Raw genomic sequence first — 21,096 nt, 5'->3', positions numbered from 1 at the left:
TACTCATTTATCATAGCACTGCCTAGGTTAGATAGGTATATCTGGTTGCGGTATTTATTGTAAGTAAGCCCACTCAACTGATGAGTAACAAGCTCCATATGGCCATTTGATACCGTATCCGTGGAACCAATCTGTCTCAGTTTCACATCATTAGGCGTTTACATGAACATGAGGAATGCTCGCCTAAACAATCAAATACTCTACCTGGACCCAATTGAAGTTGGTAACAATCCGGGGAAGGCGATTGGAATGTAGCCCTGCAGCTGTCCTGGTTTTTCTGTCCTGTCTCTTAACAGCAACCTATCCTTGTATGCACGTCATCCCTAAACACCAACGTCGATATCCCCTATCTCAACACGAACATCAACAACCACAGAAAAGCACAATTAATGGCATCAGAGAGCAGGGAAAAGCCGCCGGCGCCAGTAGAACGAGAGAAGGAGAGTCGGAGAGATAGGGATAGGTCGCGAGACAGAGAGAGATCTCACCGGCATCACCGTAGCGGCCACCACCACCAACACGAGGGCAGGGACAGGGACCGGCACCACAGGTCCTCAGGCAAAGACAAGGACGAGAGCAGAGGCGACCGAGACCGAGACCGAGACCGAGACCGAGACTCCGACCGCCACCATCGCAAGAAGCGCTCCCGTCACGATAGCTCCCACGATGATGATCGACGACGGCACCGGAAGTCACGGAAAGAAGACGGCGAAGATAGGAAAGCCGCCCCCACGCCTACAGACAAAAGTGACGATGAAGATGCCGGTGAATGGGTAGAAGCGCCTGCAGCCTCTACGGAAGCTGCCGGCCCGACTCCAGCTACAAACCCCGAGCCTACTCTAAAGCGGGATACTTGGATGACCGAGCCCGACGCCGACTTCATTGATTACACGCAAAGAGGTGCGCGTAAAGCCACACCACCAAAGACCCTCACAAAGCCCGACTACCGTCCCATTATCCACAAGAACGAGCTTAACCAGCAGCTTATTGCGGGAAAATCCGTCGACGAATACGCCGCTGACGCCAACGACGAGCCACCCTATACCTTCGGCGACTCCGGTTCAAAATGGCGCATGACAAGGCTCAAACGCGTCTACGAGGCTGCGGCCGAGGATGGTAAGTCCCTTGACGAAATTGCGATAGAGAGATATGGCGATTTGAAAACGTTTGATGAGGCAAGAGAGGAAGAGATGGAGCTGGGGAGAAGAGACATGTACGGGACAGATCGGAGGGGCACAAAGACAAGGCCAACGGGAGAGCTATACGCAGAACGGCTCAAGAAAACGGCAGATGATGACATGGAACGAAGGGCAAAGGAGGAGCGGTATCAGGCAGACTATGGACTTCCCAAGCTACAAGTTTTAGAGACAATAGCACCCCCGGTCAAGATTTTGGATCAGACAGCGCTCAATCGGATGAAGGCGGCATACTTGAAGGCGCAAATTAAGGGCGATCCGAAGGCTGCCGATATGGAACGGGAGTACAACGATGCTGTTGCAGCGACCGCAGAGGCAAGGAAAAATCTGAGCGCCAACTCGTCGCAGCAGGTAGTGATTACAGCTATGGACTCCCGCCACCTTGCTGGCCTGGAAGGGCGCATGGGGCGTGAAGTTGTTGCAGGCAAAAAGGGCAAAATTGAGGCGAACGATGAGATGACACTTGACGATATGGTGCGTGAGGAGAAGCGGACACGCGGAGCCGTCGCCGGTGGTGAGGGCATGCTCCTCGCTGAGCGCATCTCCAGGGATGCAAAGTTCGATGTAAGTTCCTACCTACTTTTCGAGGAGCCTTTTCATGGAACCCCTACTAACAGAAACAGGACAATCTCGACTATCTTGACGAGAATGCGACTAAGTTAGCTAAACACGTGCAACGCAGCGAGCTCGACTTGAAAAACATGGCTATCAACGAGTTTAAGCGCATGCAGCAGGTCCTCAACACATGTCCGCTGTGCGAGCAGGACGACAAGCCACCAATCGCACCGGTTGTAGCGACGGGTACTAGGGTATTCTTGACCATACCGACGGAGCCAGAATTGAGCGCTGGGGGCGCCGTCATTGTTCCGATCCAGCATAGGGTCAACATGATGGAGTGTGATGACGACGAGTGGGAAGAGGTTCGGGTATGGCACTATTTTTCAGTTATCTATTCACTTGGAGAAGTACCACAGCTAATCTAGTAAAATCCTGCAGAACTTCATGAAAAGCTTAACCCGCATGTATCGCTCCCAAAACCGCTCCGTAATCTTCTACGAGAACGCTGCCTCCCCACAACGCAAGCGCCATGCTGCCATCACCGCCGTCCCGCTGCCAATCGAGCTCGGCGAGACCGCTGCTGCGTACTTCAAGGAAGCCATCATGTCCGCAGATGAGGAATGGTCGCAGCACAAAAAGCTCATTGACACGCTCTCGCGAGCTCGTAAAGAAGGGCTTGGTAAGCAGGCATTCCGCCGCAGCTTTGTCAAGCAGATGCCGTACTTCCATGTGTGGCTAGAGATTGATGGTGGGCTCGGCCACATCATTGAGGATGAAAACCGGTGGCCGAAGGGCGACCTGTTTGCGAGAGAGGTTCTGGGAGGTATGTTGGATGTGGGAATGGAGGTTGTGAAGAGGCAGGGACGGTGGAAGAGGGGTGGGGAGGGAGCAAGAGTGAAGGTGTTTAGAGAGGCATGGGAGAAGTGGGATTGGACTAAGGCATTGTATGATGCTTAGGTTATGAAACCCATTACTTGTACTAGTAGTGAATATTTTGAGCCATCCAGCGAATTAGTGTGATGATCGTAATGAGAATGAATGCAATCATCTCGTCCTGCTTCCATGAATATCTAGATTGACTGATAAGATAACAAGAGAGATCGCGTAGAGTAAGACTGCCACTAGTCTTGTACCCAAGCCCTATGCGCAATACATCCTCCCCGGTGCCGGATAGTCACTCGGATGATGTTACGAACCTATGTTTTCCTCTGTCTACCCTCAGCTTAGTCGCAGCAGTGGTGTTACTACAGGTGGCTTTTCCTGTCTGAGCGATCATTGACCCGACCTAGGCAGTCACCGCGGTTGCTTCTTTGCTTATTTAGACTAGTCTAAAAGCGGTATTGAAGGTGGCATAAATTGCACCTCAAGGGCAGTATACTGTCACTGCCCTTTAAATCAAAGGAGTGAAAGGCGGTCTTTGGATCTTTCATGATAAAACTTACGGTGACATATATATGGTTCGTAACTTGGTAGCCAGTTTTAGAGACCGAAGCCAGGGCCCCACAGGTCACGCCAGGAAAACGTGGTGATAACGCCCAGACCAGTGTTGGTGAAGTATTTATGATATTGATGGGGGAAGCATGTTGGATAGTTTTCATTGGCGTTATGCGAAGGAAGTATGGAAGGAAGCTTACTAGCTGTTTTCCCTAATTACATGTATGTACCCACACGCACTATCATTGTTTTCCCTATCACCTTTGGCTCCTTGCCGTAGCTCGCCAGCCAGTTATTTTTATCAAAAAATCCCTAAAGTTCTCACCCCAGAATACAGTAGTAGTATGTGGAGTGGGGATTCTCTTGAAACCCGAGTGATATTATATGATGGCAAACCACATCTTGACACAAATCCAAGCCTGTATGGTGCTCGAGGTTAGATTGAAGATATCCTCGAGACGTCTCGTCCTAATTAGTTCTTGTTCTTATATACCCTTGAGGTCTTAGGAGTTTAACATTGAGGCAGGCCATATTGCTTTTTCCGAATATATGATTAACTGATCACGGTCACTGCGCGCGCATGCATATGATAACATACATTTGGTTACGTAATATAATTATATAGACACGAATATAGGGTTGAAGGACTTGCAAGTAAATTTCACGAGTAAGGTTATTTTCTACACATTGTAACAGAATTTTGAACTGCGATGCTCCCTAAATATATCTTTATTATTACCCCCATGTACTCGAAACACTATGACCAAAGCTGGCTCATATTTCAGTCTCAAGATATCAGGTTTGAATCCAATAGAATGGAGCTCTCATAGGAGAAGCTAGCTCATGACCATTCTCTCTCTAGCTCAATCCTATCTCAAGATTTTCAAAGATTTGTATCACATTACTAACTCTAAAAAACCATTCAATACTTGGCCAGGCACTTTCTAACTTGAATCTAGATTTGATGAGAAAATTAAATTGATTTTTTCTTTACTTTATATACAAGTATAGACAGATCTGTTTCTCCAATCTCTTCATTAGATGATACTAGTCTTTGAGACTCACAGTGACGGCCCAATTTCATAGAGTCTAATAGGCAAGAAAATCATTCACTCAAACCCTAGATTGTCACTCAAGAAAATATTCGTATAATTTTATATATCATAAGCTATAACATGTAAAATATAATGTAATGAGCCCAAGGTCCCCATAAGGCGAGATAAGGTGGGTCTATACCATGGGCTTGTCTTGAACAGACTCATAGGGTACATCATGGTACTGGCAAATACAAACTCCTCTCGGTCCTCGGCGAGAAACCAAGAAGCAAGAGGTGTTTGCGCTCCCTGATTGCGGAAACTAGGGACTAGAGAAGAGCGGACGAAGGGGAATGAATGAAATAATTCAACAACGCCTACCCAAGCGAAAGAAAATATCCCCGCCAGCTTGGTCGTGACTTCGAACTACATGTAGGGCTTATAGGTCGATCAAAGTACTTCTCGGAGTGCATCTCAAACTGAACATTTGACATTTTGGGGGGGCTGCTATGTTCGTATCATTTGCCAGTGAGATGTTCCATAGCAATGAACTATCCCTTGGCGTTACTCAAATAGCTCTTCTTTACTCTTGCACTGAGCGTCCCGGCCCATAGAAAGCCACCCTACACAGCCGTATAGACCGAGAACCTGTATCTTTATCAGACGAATGCTTGCAGTGCATATATATATACACCGCACATGTATCCTCAAACCATCATTACCATCAATTGTCATCAACTAAAAAACGATTATCCCCCACCACCAATTCTCTACACTAGCCTCAAATCTCACCAGCTATCTAAAGTAGAGAGAAAAATGCAAAGCAATAAAACAAACATACCTCCCAAAACGCCACCAAACAATGACAATGATATAGAGGGCTTACCATGAAAGAAAAAAAAATGAGAAAAAAAAATAAGGATCTGCTACGACCCAAATCCTACGCCTGTCCCTGTCCCGAAAACGAGATGCGCACCCTCTTGTGCCCCGGTGTCTCGACCTCCGACGGGCTCTCCGACTCATCTTCTCCCTTTCTCCGCTTCTTCTTATTCCGGCTCTGGGTACTCAGCCTGGGCAAGTTCTCGGCTACCGTCGGCGTTGAAGTGCTAGTCGCTGGGGTCGCGTCTTCTTGCTGTTGAAGCTACATTTTCCACCACTGTCAGTCGTAACCACTCCCCAGGAGGCAGGTGGCGAATACTATAGAACAATCGTACCTTTGCAGCATATGAATACGACGACAATGAGAATATGCGGTCCGCATCACTGATATTGGTCCTCCGCCGGGCGGCGGTACCCTTGATGTAGTTGTCGAAACCCTTGACGATGTTGCCATTCTGTGTATCCTCGAGGTAGGCGATCTCGCATTTCGCGATGTTCTCCTCGTACTGTGCCTGCATTGCTCGTTAGCCCGCCAAGAGTACTTTCAAAAGTCGAGCTCTGGAGGGGCGTACAAGATTCTTATCGAGAACGCGTTTACGCTGTAGCATTTCACGCAGCTCCTTGCGGAGCTTCTCGTAGTAGAGCATGGCCCCCTTTTCGGTGGTGCCGGGCACGGCAGAGGGCGTAGAGGCCGAGGAGGGGGTCTTGATGGGTTGGGCAGACATGACGAGTGAGCGGGTGTGATGGACGAGGTCAACAAGGGACAGGCGGACGACGTCAGAGGCACTGGAGGGGAAGCAAAGTGAAGATGTCGACGCGGGCTGGCACCACCAGTCAAGGAATATGGCTTGGCGACGCACGGACAGCCGACCGTTCCTTTGTCTTGGCTAGTCCCACGGCTTTGTTGATCTGATCGTCGAGACAACACTCAGACACACCGCACTACGACTCTGTAGACTTGCACTATAGACTGCTAACCCACAAACGAACAACACGGAGAACGAGGGCCACAGCTAACCACTTTCACTACCACCTTTAAAGGAAACACAAGCACTCTCAGCACAGCAGGAAGAAAGAAACAAACAACACTCACACTCATTATAATAATAAATATATAGCCCCCCCCCCCCCGCTATACACCCATAATCATAACAGACGCTCTCTACATCACCTCCGAACTGCCCCTCAAAACATACACAAAGAATACCACGCTCCTTAGATCGACATATTGTGATGTCCTCAACTACTACTGGCCCTCCCCGGCGCATGAGGAGATTCGCCTCCACGTCTGTCCTGGACAGTAACTACAGTGGTGCTGCCAATGTATCCACAGCACCCCCACATAACAGCCTCCGAACGCTCTCCAATGTTACGAATCAGCCCCTAACCACTCGTGCCCGATCACACTCCCAAACCGCCTATGACACCAAGCAGCAGCCAGGCCCACAGCCAGGCCCGCAGCGCTTTGCAAAGAAAGCCCAGTCTCAAGCAAATCTGCAGCCAAAACAGCATAGTACCATTGAGAGCTTGATCAGCAGCCCACCCGCTTCGCTCGCAGAAGCACTCGTAGAGTTGCGGTATCTTATTCTCACAGAGGGTGTTACGGCGGATTTGGACGGGAATGTATGCATAAACATGGCCCATTTTCACATATATTATATATACACAAATATAGTAGAGACAGAGAGCTTACAAACCCCCTAGTCTCCCCTCCGAATTTACATCTGGTCCATTCTTCTTGGCGTAACTCCCATGCGTACCAGTGACTACGTCCTCCTCGTGCGGCGTGGCGCCTCCAACAGCTACTCCAAGATCCGAAACGACACCTTCCGGACGCTCGCAACTGACCCTCTATTCCGCCGGCGGGTATCAGAGGCATCGTTGATCCGACTGCTGAACGCGTTCCAGTGGAAGATGAAAGATGCGGGTGTGGAGGCACAGTATGTTCAGGGTATGAATGTAATTGCGGCGCCATTCTTGTATGCGGCGAGGAGTGAGGTCGAAGCGTTTTCGCTCTTTGCAGTTTTTATACAGAGGGAATGTCCGGCGTATGTAAGGCCGACAATGGAGGGCGTACATAGAGGTTTGAAGGTAAGTTGTGTGGTTATTCTAGAAGGTATAGCGCGTGCTAATTTGAGTGTGGTGTAGCTTGTGGATGAGTGTTTAGAGACTGTAGACCCAAAACTATATCGGCATCTTCAAGAAAAATTCTTGACTGCGGAGCTATACGCATTTCCATGTTGGTCCCTATCCTCCGCGAAACTCTAGGTCTTGTCTCTCTAACATGGGTCTACAGCTGTCCTTACACTCTCTGCTTGTACTCCGCCTCTCCCCGAGGTGCTAAAACTATGGGACTTCCTTCTCGCCTATGGCGCGCACCTCAACATTCTCTGTGTTGTAGCTCAGCTACTCTTAATGCGTGACGAGCTCCTTGTTGCTCAAAGGTACCTCCTCCCGCCCCTCTTTCACACAAGTATTTCTCAGTACTAACTTGAACCACGCTATAGCCCAATGAAACTTCTCCGACAGTTTCCGCCGCTCAACTCAAAGACCATCATTAGTGTCGCAGTTAGTTTGGTGAGAAAGATACCCGAGGAGCTTTTCGAAGCCCTGGTCAACCATGCTAGGTAGTGGTTGTGTGGCTTTTTAAAAGTTTTTTCTATTATTCTTTTATCTATTCTTTTATCTATTCTTTTATCTATTCTTTTATCTATTCTTTCATCTATATTTCTTTTTTCTATTCTTTTTGTTTATGATTTTTTTGCTTTTTCGTTGTGGCGCCTGGAGCGTGCTTTGCTTTTTTTGTTCTACTTTTTTTTTTATCCTTTATGTTATACTATGCTTGACTTACTTGGTTTTTGCGGGTGTGTGGACTTCCTTTGCGGGCGGAGTTGGGATTATTCATTTTTACATCTCTTTTTCAAATCAAATACCATACCATGCTATGCCGTCAGGCATGGCTTATCTTTCTTTTGTGTCATTATTATTGGTGCGTGGATGGAGTTTCTGAAAATACCCAAAGATGCAATCTGGACATTTTAGCTCGGAGGGGGGTATACATCTTTTTTTTTTTTTTGGTCTAGCTGGTTTTAGTTGATTGGATCGGTTGGTAAATATGTGAAATTATAAGGAGAGAGAAGGAGCGGGGAACAAGGAGCAAGAGCGGTGTAGGTCAGAATGTCAATATGTAGGACTTTTTCCAGGGATACGGTGGGTTCAGTGGAGAAGTAATTTGGAATGGTACTAGTTTGTTCCAGGTGCAATTGGCACCAGCTCCGCAGGTTAGGTTAGGTTGCACAAGCGCGCCGGCTGAGGGGGGCGGAATACAATCACGGGTTATCACTCGAAGAGACACTACCAGTGGCGAGGGAAGGAGAGATTGTAGATCAGAGCACGAACCTTCCGTCTGCCTTTATAAGAAGTACTTTACATTTAATTTATTGCAACTAATATTTCTCACACTTTCTTATCTACCTGCATTACCGCAGCAAAAGAAAATAAGATCTATGAGCCAAGGGCACTCCGTCTCGGTGTCTGATTTAATTAGGATGGGTGACAGCAATGCTGTACGTCTAAACTGTCCGTTTAAACACTGAGTTAGGTAGGTAGGCCCGGATTCCCACTAGGCAGAGTTGCCGGTGTAGTCATGAAAGGTCACTCGCGCGCCAAGAAAATATAATCCACGCTGCTCTTGGGAGTTTAGATAGCTTCTTTGAGCTTCGATTCCTACACAGACTGATGCTTTAATGTGTATCTGTGGGGTTTAGTTTGTGATGTTTAACCTCTTTGACAGGAGGTTGAGTGTCTTTTTACTGCGTGGACCTTTGAGCATCTACGCACGCAGTATGCTCCCCCGCCTTATGTCCCCACCTCCTTTATCTTCTCCTTAGGTAGACTGTATAACGAGGCTTTCTACGACAGCGGTAGATATATGTGTGGCCCTTGTTTGACTTTGGACGGCGGCCGGGCTGTGTCTATACTATATGTGCAGCTAGCTATTATTTCCAAGATGAGTTTGAGATTCGATATATATCTCACGTCTATATACCATAATCAGCGGTGTAACGGTTAACACGCCGAAACGCAGCACGTAGGCGACAGAGCTGTGAAGAGATCCTGGGTTGTCGACATCAACAAATAAAAGTGCGGAGCATAGGCAAGCACTAGGGCAGCCCTCGGTACTGTAGTGGTTAGCATGTCGAAACGCATGGAGTGGGTGACCAAATTCCTCTCCTCACAGGTGTACTTTGGAAGTCAATTCTGCCTTTCATGCCTACTGTATGTTGGAGCATCAGAGAGAACTGCTCAGAACAGCGTATGCCTGACGACCGAGGCCAGACACCTCCCCATAATCAAAACACCTATTACACAAATTCAAAAAGAAAAAGCACTGTATATGGCCCCAGTTTCTACCTCGGCACTAGCGACATCGAGAAGCAGCGGTAAGAGTCTAAACATGCCAGCACGCATCGCACTTGGCGACCCTCGCGAAAGGCTTGTCCCCTTTTCGCTCACTCACTCTTTTACAACCCGTTCCTTCCCTTCCCTTCCCTTCCTTTCCCGTTGTTACAAGTCTTTGTTACATACTTTGACTTACCTACACGTACACGCATACGTACGTACTCCACGATCGACCCTCCAGCCTCACAGCACATCACTCGCCCCGCTCGGATAGCGCCAGTCGGGTGGGTGCCCAACGTGCCGGCCCCCATTTCAACCCCGGATCCCTCCCTTAATAAACCATACCTGCATGCATGCATGCACACCACACGCAAGAGCATCGGTCGGCAAAAGCTGCATCGAACCGAGCTCTACCCTCTGCCAGTGTAGGTACGGTACCTGACCTAGGTGTGCACCTGCATGTCTTGTCTAGATTCACATGCCAACACGCACGGCAACCCCCGGCCGGCCGACCCGTGGACCTTACGCAATCCATTCCCCGGCTAAGGTTCCTGCCTGAAGTCTGACATCTTTGACATCGGGTCTTGGCCTCCCTCCCTCCCCGCCCGGACCCCATATTCCGCTAGGAAAAAATGAATCGCGGGGCGGAGCTAGCTGGGACACAGATTTTGGACCTGGACAGGATATGTGTACTCATGCGCCGCATCACAATATACAACAGGTCGCCGATAATTTACCTAATTATCCAGCCCCCCCTGGTTTGGGGTTGCGATGGGCGATAGAGGGTAGCTATAGGAAGCACTCTAGAACGATGGTGGTGATGTGCCGGCCGGTCGGTGGTTACAATGGGATGGATCGGGAGTTGGGTCTTGGGTTTCTTATACTCAAATGTGAAACACCAGAGTCTGCTCTTACGCTACGTAGTACAGTAGGCGAGTGATACGCTATGAACACAGAGCCATTCATTTGAATAGAACCCTTAAAGCTTCTTGGCGGAATCCTTCCAGTCAGTGAATCTATATCATGCAGATCACCCGCTCTATACTATAACACCAATTAACTATCAATCTCGAATCCCGAGTCCGGGGGTGCTCCGGCCGTCTAAACTTCTACATAGTTATTACCGAATGGTACCGCGGTATCTAGCAAAGGATTTCCCAGCGCCCTCGATCTAGCTCGGTACCGACTAGCGACCCGGTACGCGTAATGAATGAATGATGTGGGGAGAAAGATTATTTACAGCTATTTTTATGGATCAGTGCTAGGGTGTTCTACGCATGTGAGCCGGGGATACCGAGGAAGCTTTATATCGCAGCTAGAGTAGCTTCCTGGTCAACTTACACATATATCCAGAGATCAATAGCCGGAGGGGTGCATATGCACAGCAGATTAGAGTAGACATGATTCCTAGGAAGAGAGAGGTAGAGAAAGCTTGACCTTGGATCCTCAGGTCATAGAAGCTATCTCTGTATTAACGGGACTAGTGGGAGTGGGTGACCTGCGGTTGGATGGCTAGAGTAGCGGTCAAGAGATACTAGACAGGATTTGTTTCGATATTTCGAGTCTTTAGGGTGATGTAGATGCTATGATAAGGATTCCTGAGACCAATTTTGAGTCCATGGTATTATAAATCTGCACTAGTACTGCTGCATGCACCCACAAATGCAATCGTGGTAGAACAAAGGGGACGCAATATGAGGCAATCGAAACCCTAGAATGCTGTGAGGCGGATTTGTAGAAGAATTATTCACAGTTGGAAGTCTCCAGTCCTAAAATTTCTGACCAGGGAAGGATGCCCATAGCTAACTGAAGATATGCACCTTGGAAATAAGGGCTCCTAAACTGGTTTTAGTCTAGACTAGAACGACGAGAGAGGAATTCGGACCATACCAATGCACTATTCCGTCGTATGTGATGGGCCTTGCCTTCTTCAGTTTATCATCAAATTAATAACTACACCCGATCATCCTTTGGGAGTAGTTCTTATGAAACGCCAAATGACAGCAGCGACCTTTGTAAACTCAGCAACGAGCCTAAATGCCTTAACGAATTTATGTGCGGCTTAGTTGCGATGATACAAGCTCTGCAGGATGTTGGAGCTGACGACGTAGGATGGGAAATCTGGGTTTGTTTTTGCAATTGGGGAGTGAGCTGGCTGTTTAGCGCATGTCATAGGCCTAATCTCATACCTAGTCCTGTGTTGAATCGAACCTTTATATATCTGCACAAAGCGCAACAATACAGCCTGGGAACGAGACTACCATTATTACTAAATTGTAATTGGTAGTACATTACTTCTTTTCTGGAGCAGGATCAAACTGGATCCAGCCTACTTTTAATAGATGTTTAGAACCTCGAGACAACTATGGTAAACAATTGCAATACACAATCAAGAAGGGCCCTAAGAGAGCAATCCAAAATCTAGATGATATCATACAGGCCTACGTTTCCCCTCTTAATCTTCAGCGCCTTCTACGCCTCTTAATTCTATCCGCCATTGTTAGCCCAATACCTAAGTCTTCCAACTTGATATCGAGTTCTTCCTGATCATCATCATCATCATCCTCAGCTTTCAAGACCCTCTTTGAACTTGGTCCTGCTTCTTTTTTAACCACTTTCTCCTTTTTTGTAGTCTTTTCCTTCTTGATAGCCTTCTCCTTCTTGACGACAACCTTCTCTTTCTTGACAACGACCTTTTCTTTCTTGATGGCCTTTTCCTTTTTAACTACTTTCCCTTCTTGTTCTTGCTCCTCGTCTTCTCCTTTGTTATCGTCGTCCTCCTCCTCCTTAACCTCCACTTTTACCTTGCTTCCGCGAGTTCTCCTCGTTACAGCATTAGCAGCCTTACCAGTTTGCTTTTCGTTTTTGACCTCGACTTTGACCCTTCTCCTACTCCTTCTCATAGTGTCGGTATCGGTATCAACGACCTCGCTATCTCTACTCTTCGCTTCAGTATCAGGGTTGGTGTCGTTGCCCGTGACATCTCCGTTCCCACCATCGTCTTCGTCCTTAACCCTGACCTCAAGCTTCACATTTCTTTCAGTCTCCCCACCGTCAATTTCATCCTCATTCTTGACTTCAACCTTGAACTTCCTTGATATTTTCTTCACGGTGGTGCTAGTACCAGGGCTAGGTACGTCGTCACCACTGCTGCTACTCTCTGAGCCCTCATCCTTCACCTCTCTCTTTACGGTCCTGGTGCGAGACTTCTTAATTTTGACTTCCTTAACCGCAAATGCTTTCAAGTCCGCTGCAAATAGGACCTATTTAACCGTAAATTGTCAGCATTCCATTCATAAAAGCGGTAAAATCCGATAGATGCACAAACAGAATGCGCCCACCCCGCTTCCTCCCCCCAGAGTTCTCTAAAGTGGTCTCCAATCGCCAAATAAGTCGCCTTAGTCAGGCTCTTATGCTTCCCCTTCCCGAACTTATAATCCCGCATGGCAATCTGCCAGACTATCCCCACATATCAGTATTAACTCCCGCCTTGTTAACCAAGACCCTAGAGCACTGATATAACGTACCATGTGTATCAACTGGGACGCTTTCCTTCTTATCCAAGCTCATCAGGCACACACAGTCCGCCACCTTTGGGCCTACTCCTTGGAGCTCTAATAAGGCTTCGTGTGCCTCCCGATATGGTACATACCGCAACCCGTGTAGCCAGTCCTCGCCACGCGCAGCAACAATCTGTGCGGTCTGATGGATATACTTGGCACGATAGCCAAATCCCAGATTACGAAGTTTCCCTTCAACGCTAGCAGGTGTGAGTTGGGATGGCGGCGGAAAGTCATAGTAGGGTGTCTCGCCAAGCTGCCCAAGTGGAGTGCCGAATGTTATGCAGAGATTCTCGACCTGATTGGCGAACGTTAGCCCAGCCAGTTGAAATGATATTATTGCCTATCGAGTTTACCATCTGTCCGATGCGACTGATATTGTTATTTGACGAGCAAATAAAGGATACTAAGTTTTCCCACGGGTCCTGACGGAGCATTCGAATTCCTGTGAAGGCAGGGGCCTTCTTCTTGAAATGGGGATCGCGGGAGGACCATTTCTCATAAAGTTCTGTCAAGTTTACAGAAAGATTGAAATAGTCGCGTATTAATTCGACAGTATCGTCTACAATGACTCCATTTCCATGTTTGATACCATGCTCGTTCTTGATATTGTCTTCTTCCTTCATGACCACCGCCGAAGAAGGAAATACCGCACGGTAGTAAAGATGTGTAGGATCCTGTTTGAGTGATAATATACGGCCACTCAGTGCGCAGGACCTGGGGTAGATTCAAGAACAGATTATTAGACTAATCTGGTTCTTAGAATCATTAACATTGGCTGTGGCTTGTAATTTCTCGCTCACCATTCATCATTTCCGGAAGATTTCCATCTACATTACATACAAGCGTCAGCATGATTATTCAGTAGCAAAACCTCAAAGGGCAAAGCGGAAGGGCTATTACCTGAATGATTGACCGCAGCGGAGGACCCTGGAAAGGCACAGCTCACTCAATGGCACGGGTAGCTTTTTCCATTCCATGTCTTCAAGTGGGTAAGCGGAGCTGTTTTGCATGTCGCGTACTGTACGCGCATCAGTATTCCTGGCCGAAGAACTTGTCGTTAGACGTGACGACAACCCTAAAACCCTTCGGTAGAAGCCTACTAAATTACATCACGTGAAAGGCCCGAACCGAACAGCTGCAGGCGTATAGCTTACTAATAATATTAGTTGACCATATTGCTATCAGTTAGGCTTAGTTAAATTCGCGAAGCTCGAAGCTACATATAGCTACTAGATGAACTCAACGAATAATTAATTCAGGGTCTTTCAAAGTTCCTACAAAGCTTGACTTTACATATGTGTATACCGTGGTTGGAGTACCGCAGAAACTCGCCAACTTGATTATCTCCGTGCAGGGATTTCTTCATTGATGATTGGCTGAAAGGCAGAGATCAGCTTCAGATATTTCCTCTACAAGTTAGTTTTTGGTCAGATCCGCTAGCAAAGTTCGTGAGTTTTTGCGGTATTCTAAATTTCCAGGATAAATGCGCCCCCCAAAAAACAGATCACACGGGGCACTCCTTCCTGCTTGAGGATCATACATGTAGGTTGGGATTCCTGATTTCGCCCTATGGTTTAATACATATCAAAGCGTCAGCTAACCATTCACAGTTGAAATTTTTTTTCTTCCTTTCAAATTAGGTTAATTGCCGAGCGCGGATTAAATACCAGACCTACCACAATCTATATTGCTATGAACCTTGTATAATACCTACATGTACTATACCACTTTTACCGGTGGATCTCTAGTTCTTGTAAAAGATTTTCGGTAACCTAAATAAATAATTTACACGGCCGCATATTCGGTTCGGTATGATAATTAAGTGCGAAACATACATAGGCACGGACTTTCAAAAGCCAGAGACGGGGAAAAGAACCAGAGCCTGAAGGAAGTAATATAGGAAGAACTTCGCCGTAAGATGGAATATGGCGATTTCTTGCCTTGGGACTTAAGAGGTGGATACTCCGAACACATCTGCTACATATGCCGCCGGCCATCCGGAGACCGCCCCTGTCTAGATGGGTGGGTCTATATGTGGTGTGAATACGAGGGTTTGGCTGGGGATGAAACGCACTCGGCAGTTTCATTAACATCCCATTCTGGTGAAGATACACATCATGGTAACGGAAATCCCTTCGGCTGATTTGCGAAAGAAAAAAGACTTTCTGTTCTCTGTTTTGAAATTATCAAACAGTCAGGGATGATCACTAAATATCACTCGAACTTGTCCTTGTCAACGAGTTTCGAGTTCGGCAAAAACCGAACTTCCTTCTCTACCACCCCAAGAAATGCATCGCATAATGTATCCATAATGCATCGTGCTGCTACGTTACGCGTCATGTCCGTGCAACACACCGTAAGCGGGTGGCTATTGCATCCGAAAATGCATCGCATAATGCATCCATAATGCATCGCAGTCTCCTTTTGCCAAGCCCCCAATGGAACGACATTGCTAACGACATTCATTGCCCACTCTGTATAATAATAATAATAATAATAATAATAATGATGATAGTAGTAGTAACATCTAAGATTATATCTATGGCTACATGTGCGGTTAGGCTGTAGCACCAAAGCACACATGTATTCTGTGAACGATTTTACCGATGACTATACCGATGCTTTAACCATACAGCACGAGTAGCTGGAACAATTACACATACGACGATAGTGACGATTAAGCCATACAACACAGCACTTGAAAGAACGAGTTTACCAATGACTTTGCCGATGCCTTAACCAAGGAGTACGAACAGCTGGAACGACATTGCCTACGAGTTTGCATCTCGCCGGCCCCACATTGAACGAAATAGTTGATTACATCACCGACGATTTTACGAGACCGCACAGTACCCAGAACAACATCGCCTATGACCTTACCAACGAGATTACTGACACCAAAGCAAAACCACACAGTACATGGAACGACATTGCCTACGACTTGACTGACACTAAAGCCATACCGCACAGTTCCGGGAACAATATTGCCTATGTCTTTGCCAACGAGTTTGGTGATTACTTAGCCAATCTGCACAGTACATGGAACGATATTGCTTACGTCTTTGACAACGAATTTACTGACATTAAAGCCAAACCACACAATAGTTGGAACAATATTGCCTATGACTTTGCCAACGAGTTTACCAACACTTTTGCAAATCGCAGGCCTCCTGTCAACGAGTTGCTTGACTACATCGCCAACTACTTTAGTGATTACTTAGCCAAACATAAGATTCTGTAAACGAAATAACCAACGAATATACCAACGATTAAATTGATGCTTTAACCATATCGTCTATCCGCTAAACGACATTCCCTACGATTATACCAATCCATGAACCAACGATTAAGCCTGGAAACAAGAGGATTGTTTACCATCAGGTCAACGATTTTACAAACGATTTATACCGACGGCTTTCCCGACAAGTATACAGGCAAACAACTAAACTACATACAACGATTTTACTAATGATTTTGTCAACAACTTTCCTCAGCGATCAAATTTTATACACGACGACTATGCCAACGATTTTACAAATACCTTTGTTGACAACTTTACAACTTTCTTTGCAATCCGTTTTGTTTGAACATGAACGATTAAACCTACGATTAAACACACAATTTTACAGACACCTTTGCCAATAATATTGCCCGAGACCCCTCCCACATTTATTTTAGTGCGGGAACGGCTTTCCCGACCACTTTGGCTACAACTTTACCTACAACATTAGCTACGATAGGTTAACCCTTCGCCATCACCCCCCGCACAACCCAAACCACAGAACAACTTTACCTACAACTTTACCAACAACATTACCCACGACTTTGCCCACGACTTTGCCCACGACTTTGAAATGTCGGCTAGTATCTAGTTAGTTAATAGTGTGCATTACTGCACGTTAGCGCCAATAAAAAGCGCCTCGTTGTCAATAACTTCCCACCAAGCAAAACCCTTCTTTGGCCAGAAGCACGACGTCCTTGACACCAAAAACTCCTTCCCGCGCGACTTGATGCAACCTATCAGTTCCTGTACATCGGACAGATCAACAAACTCCTTGAGGACCCGTTGTTGTCTGTTGATTATGTATGCCAACTTGAGCTTCCTCACCCTCCCCACCTCCAACCGCTGGATGTAGGCCATCATGAAACGCTCTGGCTCGTCCTCAAGCCTCTCGTCATTGTGTATCTCGTACGGCATGAAGAACATTACTTTGCCAAAGTATGAGACATCGTTGTCCCCATCGCCGGTCAATATGTACCTGACACAGGAGTCATCCCTGCGGGACGAACAGACACCAGGCTTTGGGTTGGAGATGGCCGATCCTACCACCTCATGCTCGCTGCTATTGCTCAAAACTCTTCCCGCAACTGCCCTACCCCAGAGCTTGAATATGCCGCTGAACAGCATTGGATTCCCAACAATCTCTCTCGACCTCACTGGCACACCTATCACGTCAGCGTGGAACTGCCTCAGGTGGTTCCGCTCGTACTGATTCAACCGGCGGGAGATCTTGGGGCCCATCAAGAGGCAGTCCGGGTACTCTGCTGGATAGGCAACCTTGTCCTTCTCTCCCAGTCCAAACAGACGTCTCTCGGCGGTCTCACTAAAGCCAGGCGGCACCTGTTCACATCAGTAACAGCAACAGCACAGCCACTCTGCTCTCACACTCTCGCATACTTACCAAAGCAATCAAAGGCAGGTACCTGAGCCTCTCCCGCTCAAGCAGCTGCAATGAAAGATTACGATTAGCAGACGAACGGCTGTGGCACATTGCCTTGATCGTTCCACATGTCCTCTCCATTGGGTACTGGTGGTATATCGGATTCGGGCCGCAGACCTTCATGGCCATGCCCAGGTGCAGCAGCCCATGCACCTGCGTGGTGCAGCCACGGATCTTGGAGAGCTTGTACTGATAGTATAGACGCTCATACCCCGTCACAACCTGAACCATGTCTCGCTCCATCTCAGCGACGTCCTCCATGCTCAGCTGGTACCGCCGGGCCTTCTCGCTGGCTAGTACAAAGTGGTGCCAGTGGCTATAGTACTCGGCAGGCAGCCGTTGGTTGAGCACAATGGGGGATATCAGATGCATGAAGTTCATCAGCTCTGTAGCCTTGTAGCTTGCGTGGTACTTGATATCCCGGAATGCCTTGCCAAACGCACTTGGTATCGACGCCCTTGAGCCCGCAATTTCCTCCCCAATCCTGTCCCACATTCTTTTGGGTAAGATAAACGCATCCTCCACGTAGTCCTCTTCTATATCAGCATTAAAGCTAACCCCCCGCCTGCCCTTGCGACGTTTCCTCCGCTCACCCTGGGTCTGGCTCTGAGAGCCACCCTGCTGTGTGTTTGTCTGGCTATCAAATTGAGACTCTTGCTGCACCTCCACTTGTGACTGGCTCATGCCCTCGGATTGGGCATGCGATGATCCAACCTGCGAAGCATCAACCTCGGCCTGGGCCATCTTTGCGCGGAGCGCTAGTTCCCTGTCCCGGAACACCCCCATCCATTGCGCCAGGTATAACCTAGGCGTGTTTTCATCAACCAGATGCATAACGTCCGGCGTGAACGTCCAAGGGTACACCACCGACACGAGGGAGCTAAAGACAGGCTCTCCATTGGTCCCCATCATCTTGCCCCATTGCAGGTCCATTGTCTCCTCCACCATTTTCTGGTTTTCGCGCACTTGTGCGTCGGTCCAAATCGGGAGATTCTCTGCATCCCACGACTTTTCGGGGAAATTTGCATTCCTCTTTGGAACCCTACTCCCCTTGCGCCTAGCCTCCCCCCCCAGAGCGTCCTTACGGTCACGTGGGGGTTCCAGAGGACAATATATGTGTCCCTCGCTGATACCATAGATGGCACAGAAGCGACAGTACCGAAAGCTATTAGGACCAGTCCATTTCATCAATTTGGCCATTGCAACCGTATCTCCTGCCACTAGGGCTATGTTAGCGCGCAGTATAAATCTCTCCTTTCGCAGCCCGTCCCAAGCCTTTACCCCCACCTGCAGTGTGAGGAATTCATCAATCATTGGCTTCAAGAAGGACCCCAGGTCCTTGGGATTGCCAGGCCCTGGTATTATGCCGCACAGAATTAGGTTTTTTTTCAGGACCCTCTCAGACGGCGGCAGGTTGCAGTTGATTAGCAGCAGGGGCCAGACATCGTACTGCCCAATCTATTGATTATTTGTAACACATGAGTCAGCTATGGATTCAATTGAAAAGAGGCAGCAGTAGAGGCGTGTGCCTTAAATAGGGAGAAGCCGTCTGTGCTGAATATGAACCCGACGTCTCTGCTATCGGTCCACAAGCCTCTATTATTCTTGACCATTTTGAACAAAAGACTATCCCAGTAGTCCCGCACTGAGCTCTGTGGCGTCTCCTGGTTTGCAAAAGACTCCTTGTACTCCATCGTAATCTTTACGTACGCAGTGTCTGTATAGAGTAGCAGCAGTCTGTGGATTAGGGGTATATAGTCAAACGTACGGTACGGTTTTCCATTGCTATCCCTTCTTTCTGCATTGCATATGTGGCATCTGTCAGCCCTTGGAAAGGCAACGTAGCAGATGCAATTGTTTCGACACACGTCATACCGAACGTGGTATATCTCTGTAATCACACCGAGCTCTCTCTTCGCTGTTGCCTCGTCTGTCACTGAGACCTCGGAGTTGTCAAAGGCCTGGACAGCTTGGATGTACCTCATGTGTATGTCCTGAGCCACGTTCCCTTCCATCCTGACCTTCATCAGCCGGAGGTGTCTCATCATTGCAGGTTCCAGAACAACGTTCGGAATCATGCTGTATGGGAACTCTGTCAGCACTTCTGGGCCCTCGTCATCGTCATCGTCATCGTCATCGTTATCCTCAACACCGTCTTCTGCTCCACTGCTCTCTGGGTCCTCAGAGCTGGGCACATCCTCGACATCCTCGACATCCTCATAGTATGGATTGGAATAGCTTGGGCTCTGGATACGCTCGTCAATCTCATTATCAGTCTCACTGGGTGCATCAACGTCGTCATCTCTATCAGCATCTATATCAGCATCAACATCGCCATGAATGGATGGAGGAGGTGAGTTATCAGGAATATCATGAGCACTGGACTCGCTGCTGCTAGAGGAGCTAGGATTATCATTCTCCTTCTGGCCTGCCGTATTGGTAGGAACCGGGGTGATGTATGCCATGTTTAGGTCATACTGAGTCGATTCTGTCCGTTGACGGAACAGCGGTGCCTCCTCATCTAAAGGCACATGCCCCTCCTCTTGCCCAACCGTGGAGTGGTGGAAGCTGTGGTTCAATGTACTGATTGTATCTTCTCTCTCTGAGACCACCGACTCTGGTCCAACAGACTCTCCTCTCACAGTTTCCTGGCTTGGTGACTGCTCAGGTTGATGCTCTTGAGAGGCATGGACCTGTACCTACTGCTGCACATGCCCGAGGCGGGGCTGTAGGTTGTAGTTTGTAAAAGGATCCTGTGAATCCATACGTCCGGGATCGTGAAACACAGGTGAAGCTTCTATAAATAAGGCATCCTCAAAGACCGGTGTAGCCTCCGCTGGCTCTGGGCTGTTTTCCTATACCAGAACAGAGTTAATCGAGTTGTGGGTTGAGCTACCATACTATACATGTGTTGTATCGCATATACCTGATCATTAAAGACGGGGGTTCCTGATGGCATGGGCTCACTCTCGGGATAGGAGGCATCAATCTGTATAGGGTCAGGATTATGTAGGTAGAAAATGCACCTTGACCACATGTACTTACTACTTCCCAGTCCAAATCTACTGGCGGAATATCCTCCTGGGTGGCTTGCCGCTCAAGCCATGCCTGCCGCTGCCTGTGTCTGTACCAGATGGTTTTTGTCACAAGGTGGGGTACTCCTCTGTACATCCCACAGTGGCAGAGTCGTCTCTCTCTCGGTGCCCATGGTGCTGGGTTTGCTGCATCCGCCATAATCGTGATTGGTGTGTATAATTTTTTTTTATAAGTATAAAGTGAATATGTAGAATACATGACACGTTGATGGTGG

General features: G+C 47.8%; 5 protein-coding genes across 5 annotated transcripts; 2 read left to right on the top strand and 3 right to left on the bottom strand.

The window, feature by feature from the left end:
- Nucleotides 1-389: 389 nt before the first annotated feature.
- Nucleotides 390-2,711, top strand: LAJ45_11244 (uncharacterized protein; the record flags this gene model as incomplete). Its single annotated transcript, XM_046120754.1, has 3 exons — nt 390-1,760; nt 1,820-2,122; nt 2,193-2,711. 3 exons carry the CDS (start codon nt 390-392, stop codon nt 2,709-2,711), a joined length of 2,193 nt encoding a protein of 730 aa, XP_045966047.1.
- Nucleotides 2,712-5,162: 2,451 nt separating this feature from the next.
- On the bottom strand, nt 5,163-5,826 carry LAJ45_11243 (uncharacterized protein; the record flags this gene model as incomplete). Its single annotated transcript, XM_046120753.1, has 3 exons — nt 5,163-5,363; nt 5,437-5,613; nt 5,674-5,826. The coding sequence occupies 3 exons, from the start codon at nt 5,824-5,826 to the stop codon at nt 5,163-5,165; spliced, it is 531 nt and encodes a 176-aa protein (XP_045966046.1).
- Nucleotides 5,827-6,334: 508 nt separating this feature from the next.
- On the top strand, nt 6,335-7,732 carry LAJ45_11242 (uncharacterized protein; the record flags this gene model as incomplete). The annotated part of the gene is made up of 5 exons (XM_046120752.1): nt 6,335-6,724; nt 6,806-7,192; nt 7,250-7,340; nt 7,398-7,545; nt 7,609-7,732. The coding sequence occupies 5 exons, from the start codon at nt 6,335-6,337 to the stop codon at nt 7,730-7,732; spliced, it is 1,140 nt and encodes a 379-aa protein (XP_045966045.1).
- A 4,232-nt stretch (nt 7,733-11,964) lies between these two features.
- LAJ45_11241 (uncharacterized protein) lies at nt 11,965-14,075 on the bottom strand (the record flags this gene model as incomplete). Its single annotated transcript, XM_046120751.1, has 6 exons — nt 11,965-12,765; nt 12,831-12,961; nt 13,030-13,360; nt 13,419-13,779; nt 13,866-13,892; nt 13,966-14,075. The coding sequence occupies 6 exons, from the start codon at nt 14,073-14,075 to the stop codon at nt 11,965-11,967; spliced, it is 1,761 nt and encodes a 586-aa protein (XP_045966044.1).
- Nucleotides 14,076-16,954: 2,879 nt separating this feature from the next.
- LAJ45_11240 (uncharacterized protein) lies at nt 16,955-19,864 on the bottom strand (the record flags this gene model as incomplete). The annotated part of the gene is made up of 4 exons (XM_046120750.1): nt 16,955-17,686; nt 17,748-19,244; nt 19,358-19,523; nt 19,662-19,864. The coding sequence occupies 4 exons, from the start codon at nt 19,862-19,864 to the stop codon at nt 16,955-16,957; spliced, it is 2,598 nt and encodes an 865-aa protein (XP_045966043.1).
- Between the last annotated feature and the right edge of the window lie 1,232 nt (nt 19,865-21,096).

Source organism: Morchella importuna (genome assembly GCF_003444635.1).
Source record: "Morchella importuna strain M04M26 chromosome Unknown Morimp01GS061, whole genome shotgun sequence".
In the NCBI taxonomy this organism is placed as follows: Eukaryota; Fungi; Ascomycota; class Pezizomycetes; order Pezizales; family Morchellaceae; genus Morchella; species Morchella importuna.
Note: the sequence above shows the minus strand (reverse complement) of the source record. Positions and strands in the feature narration are given on the sequence as shown.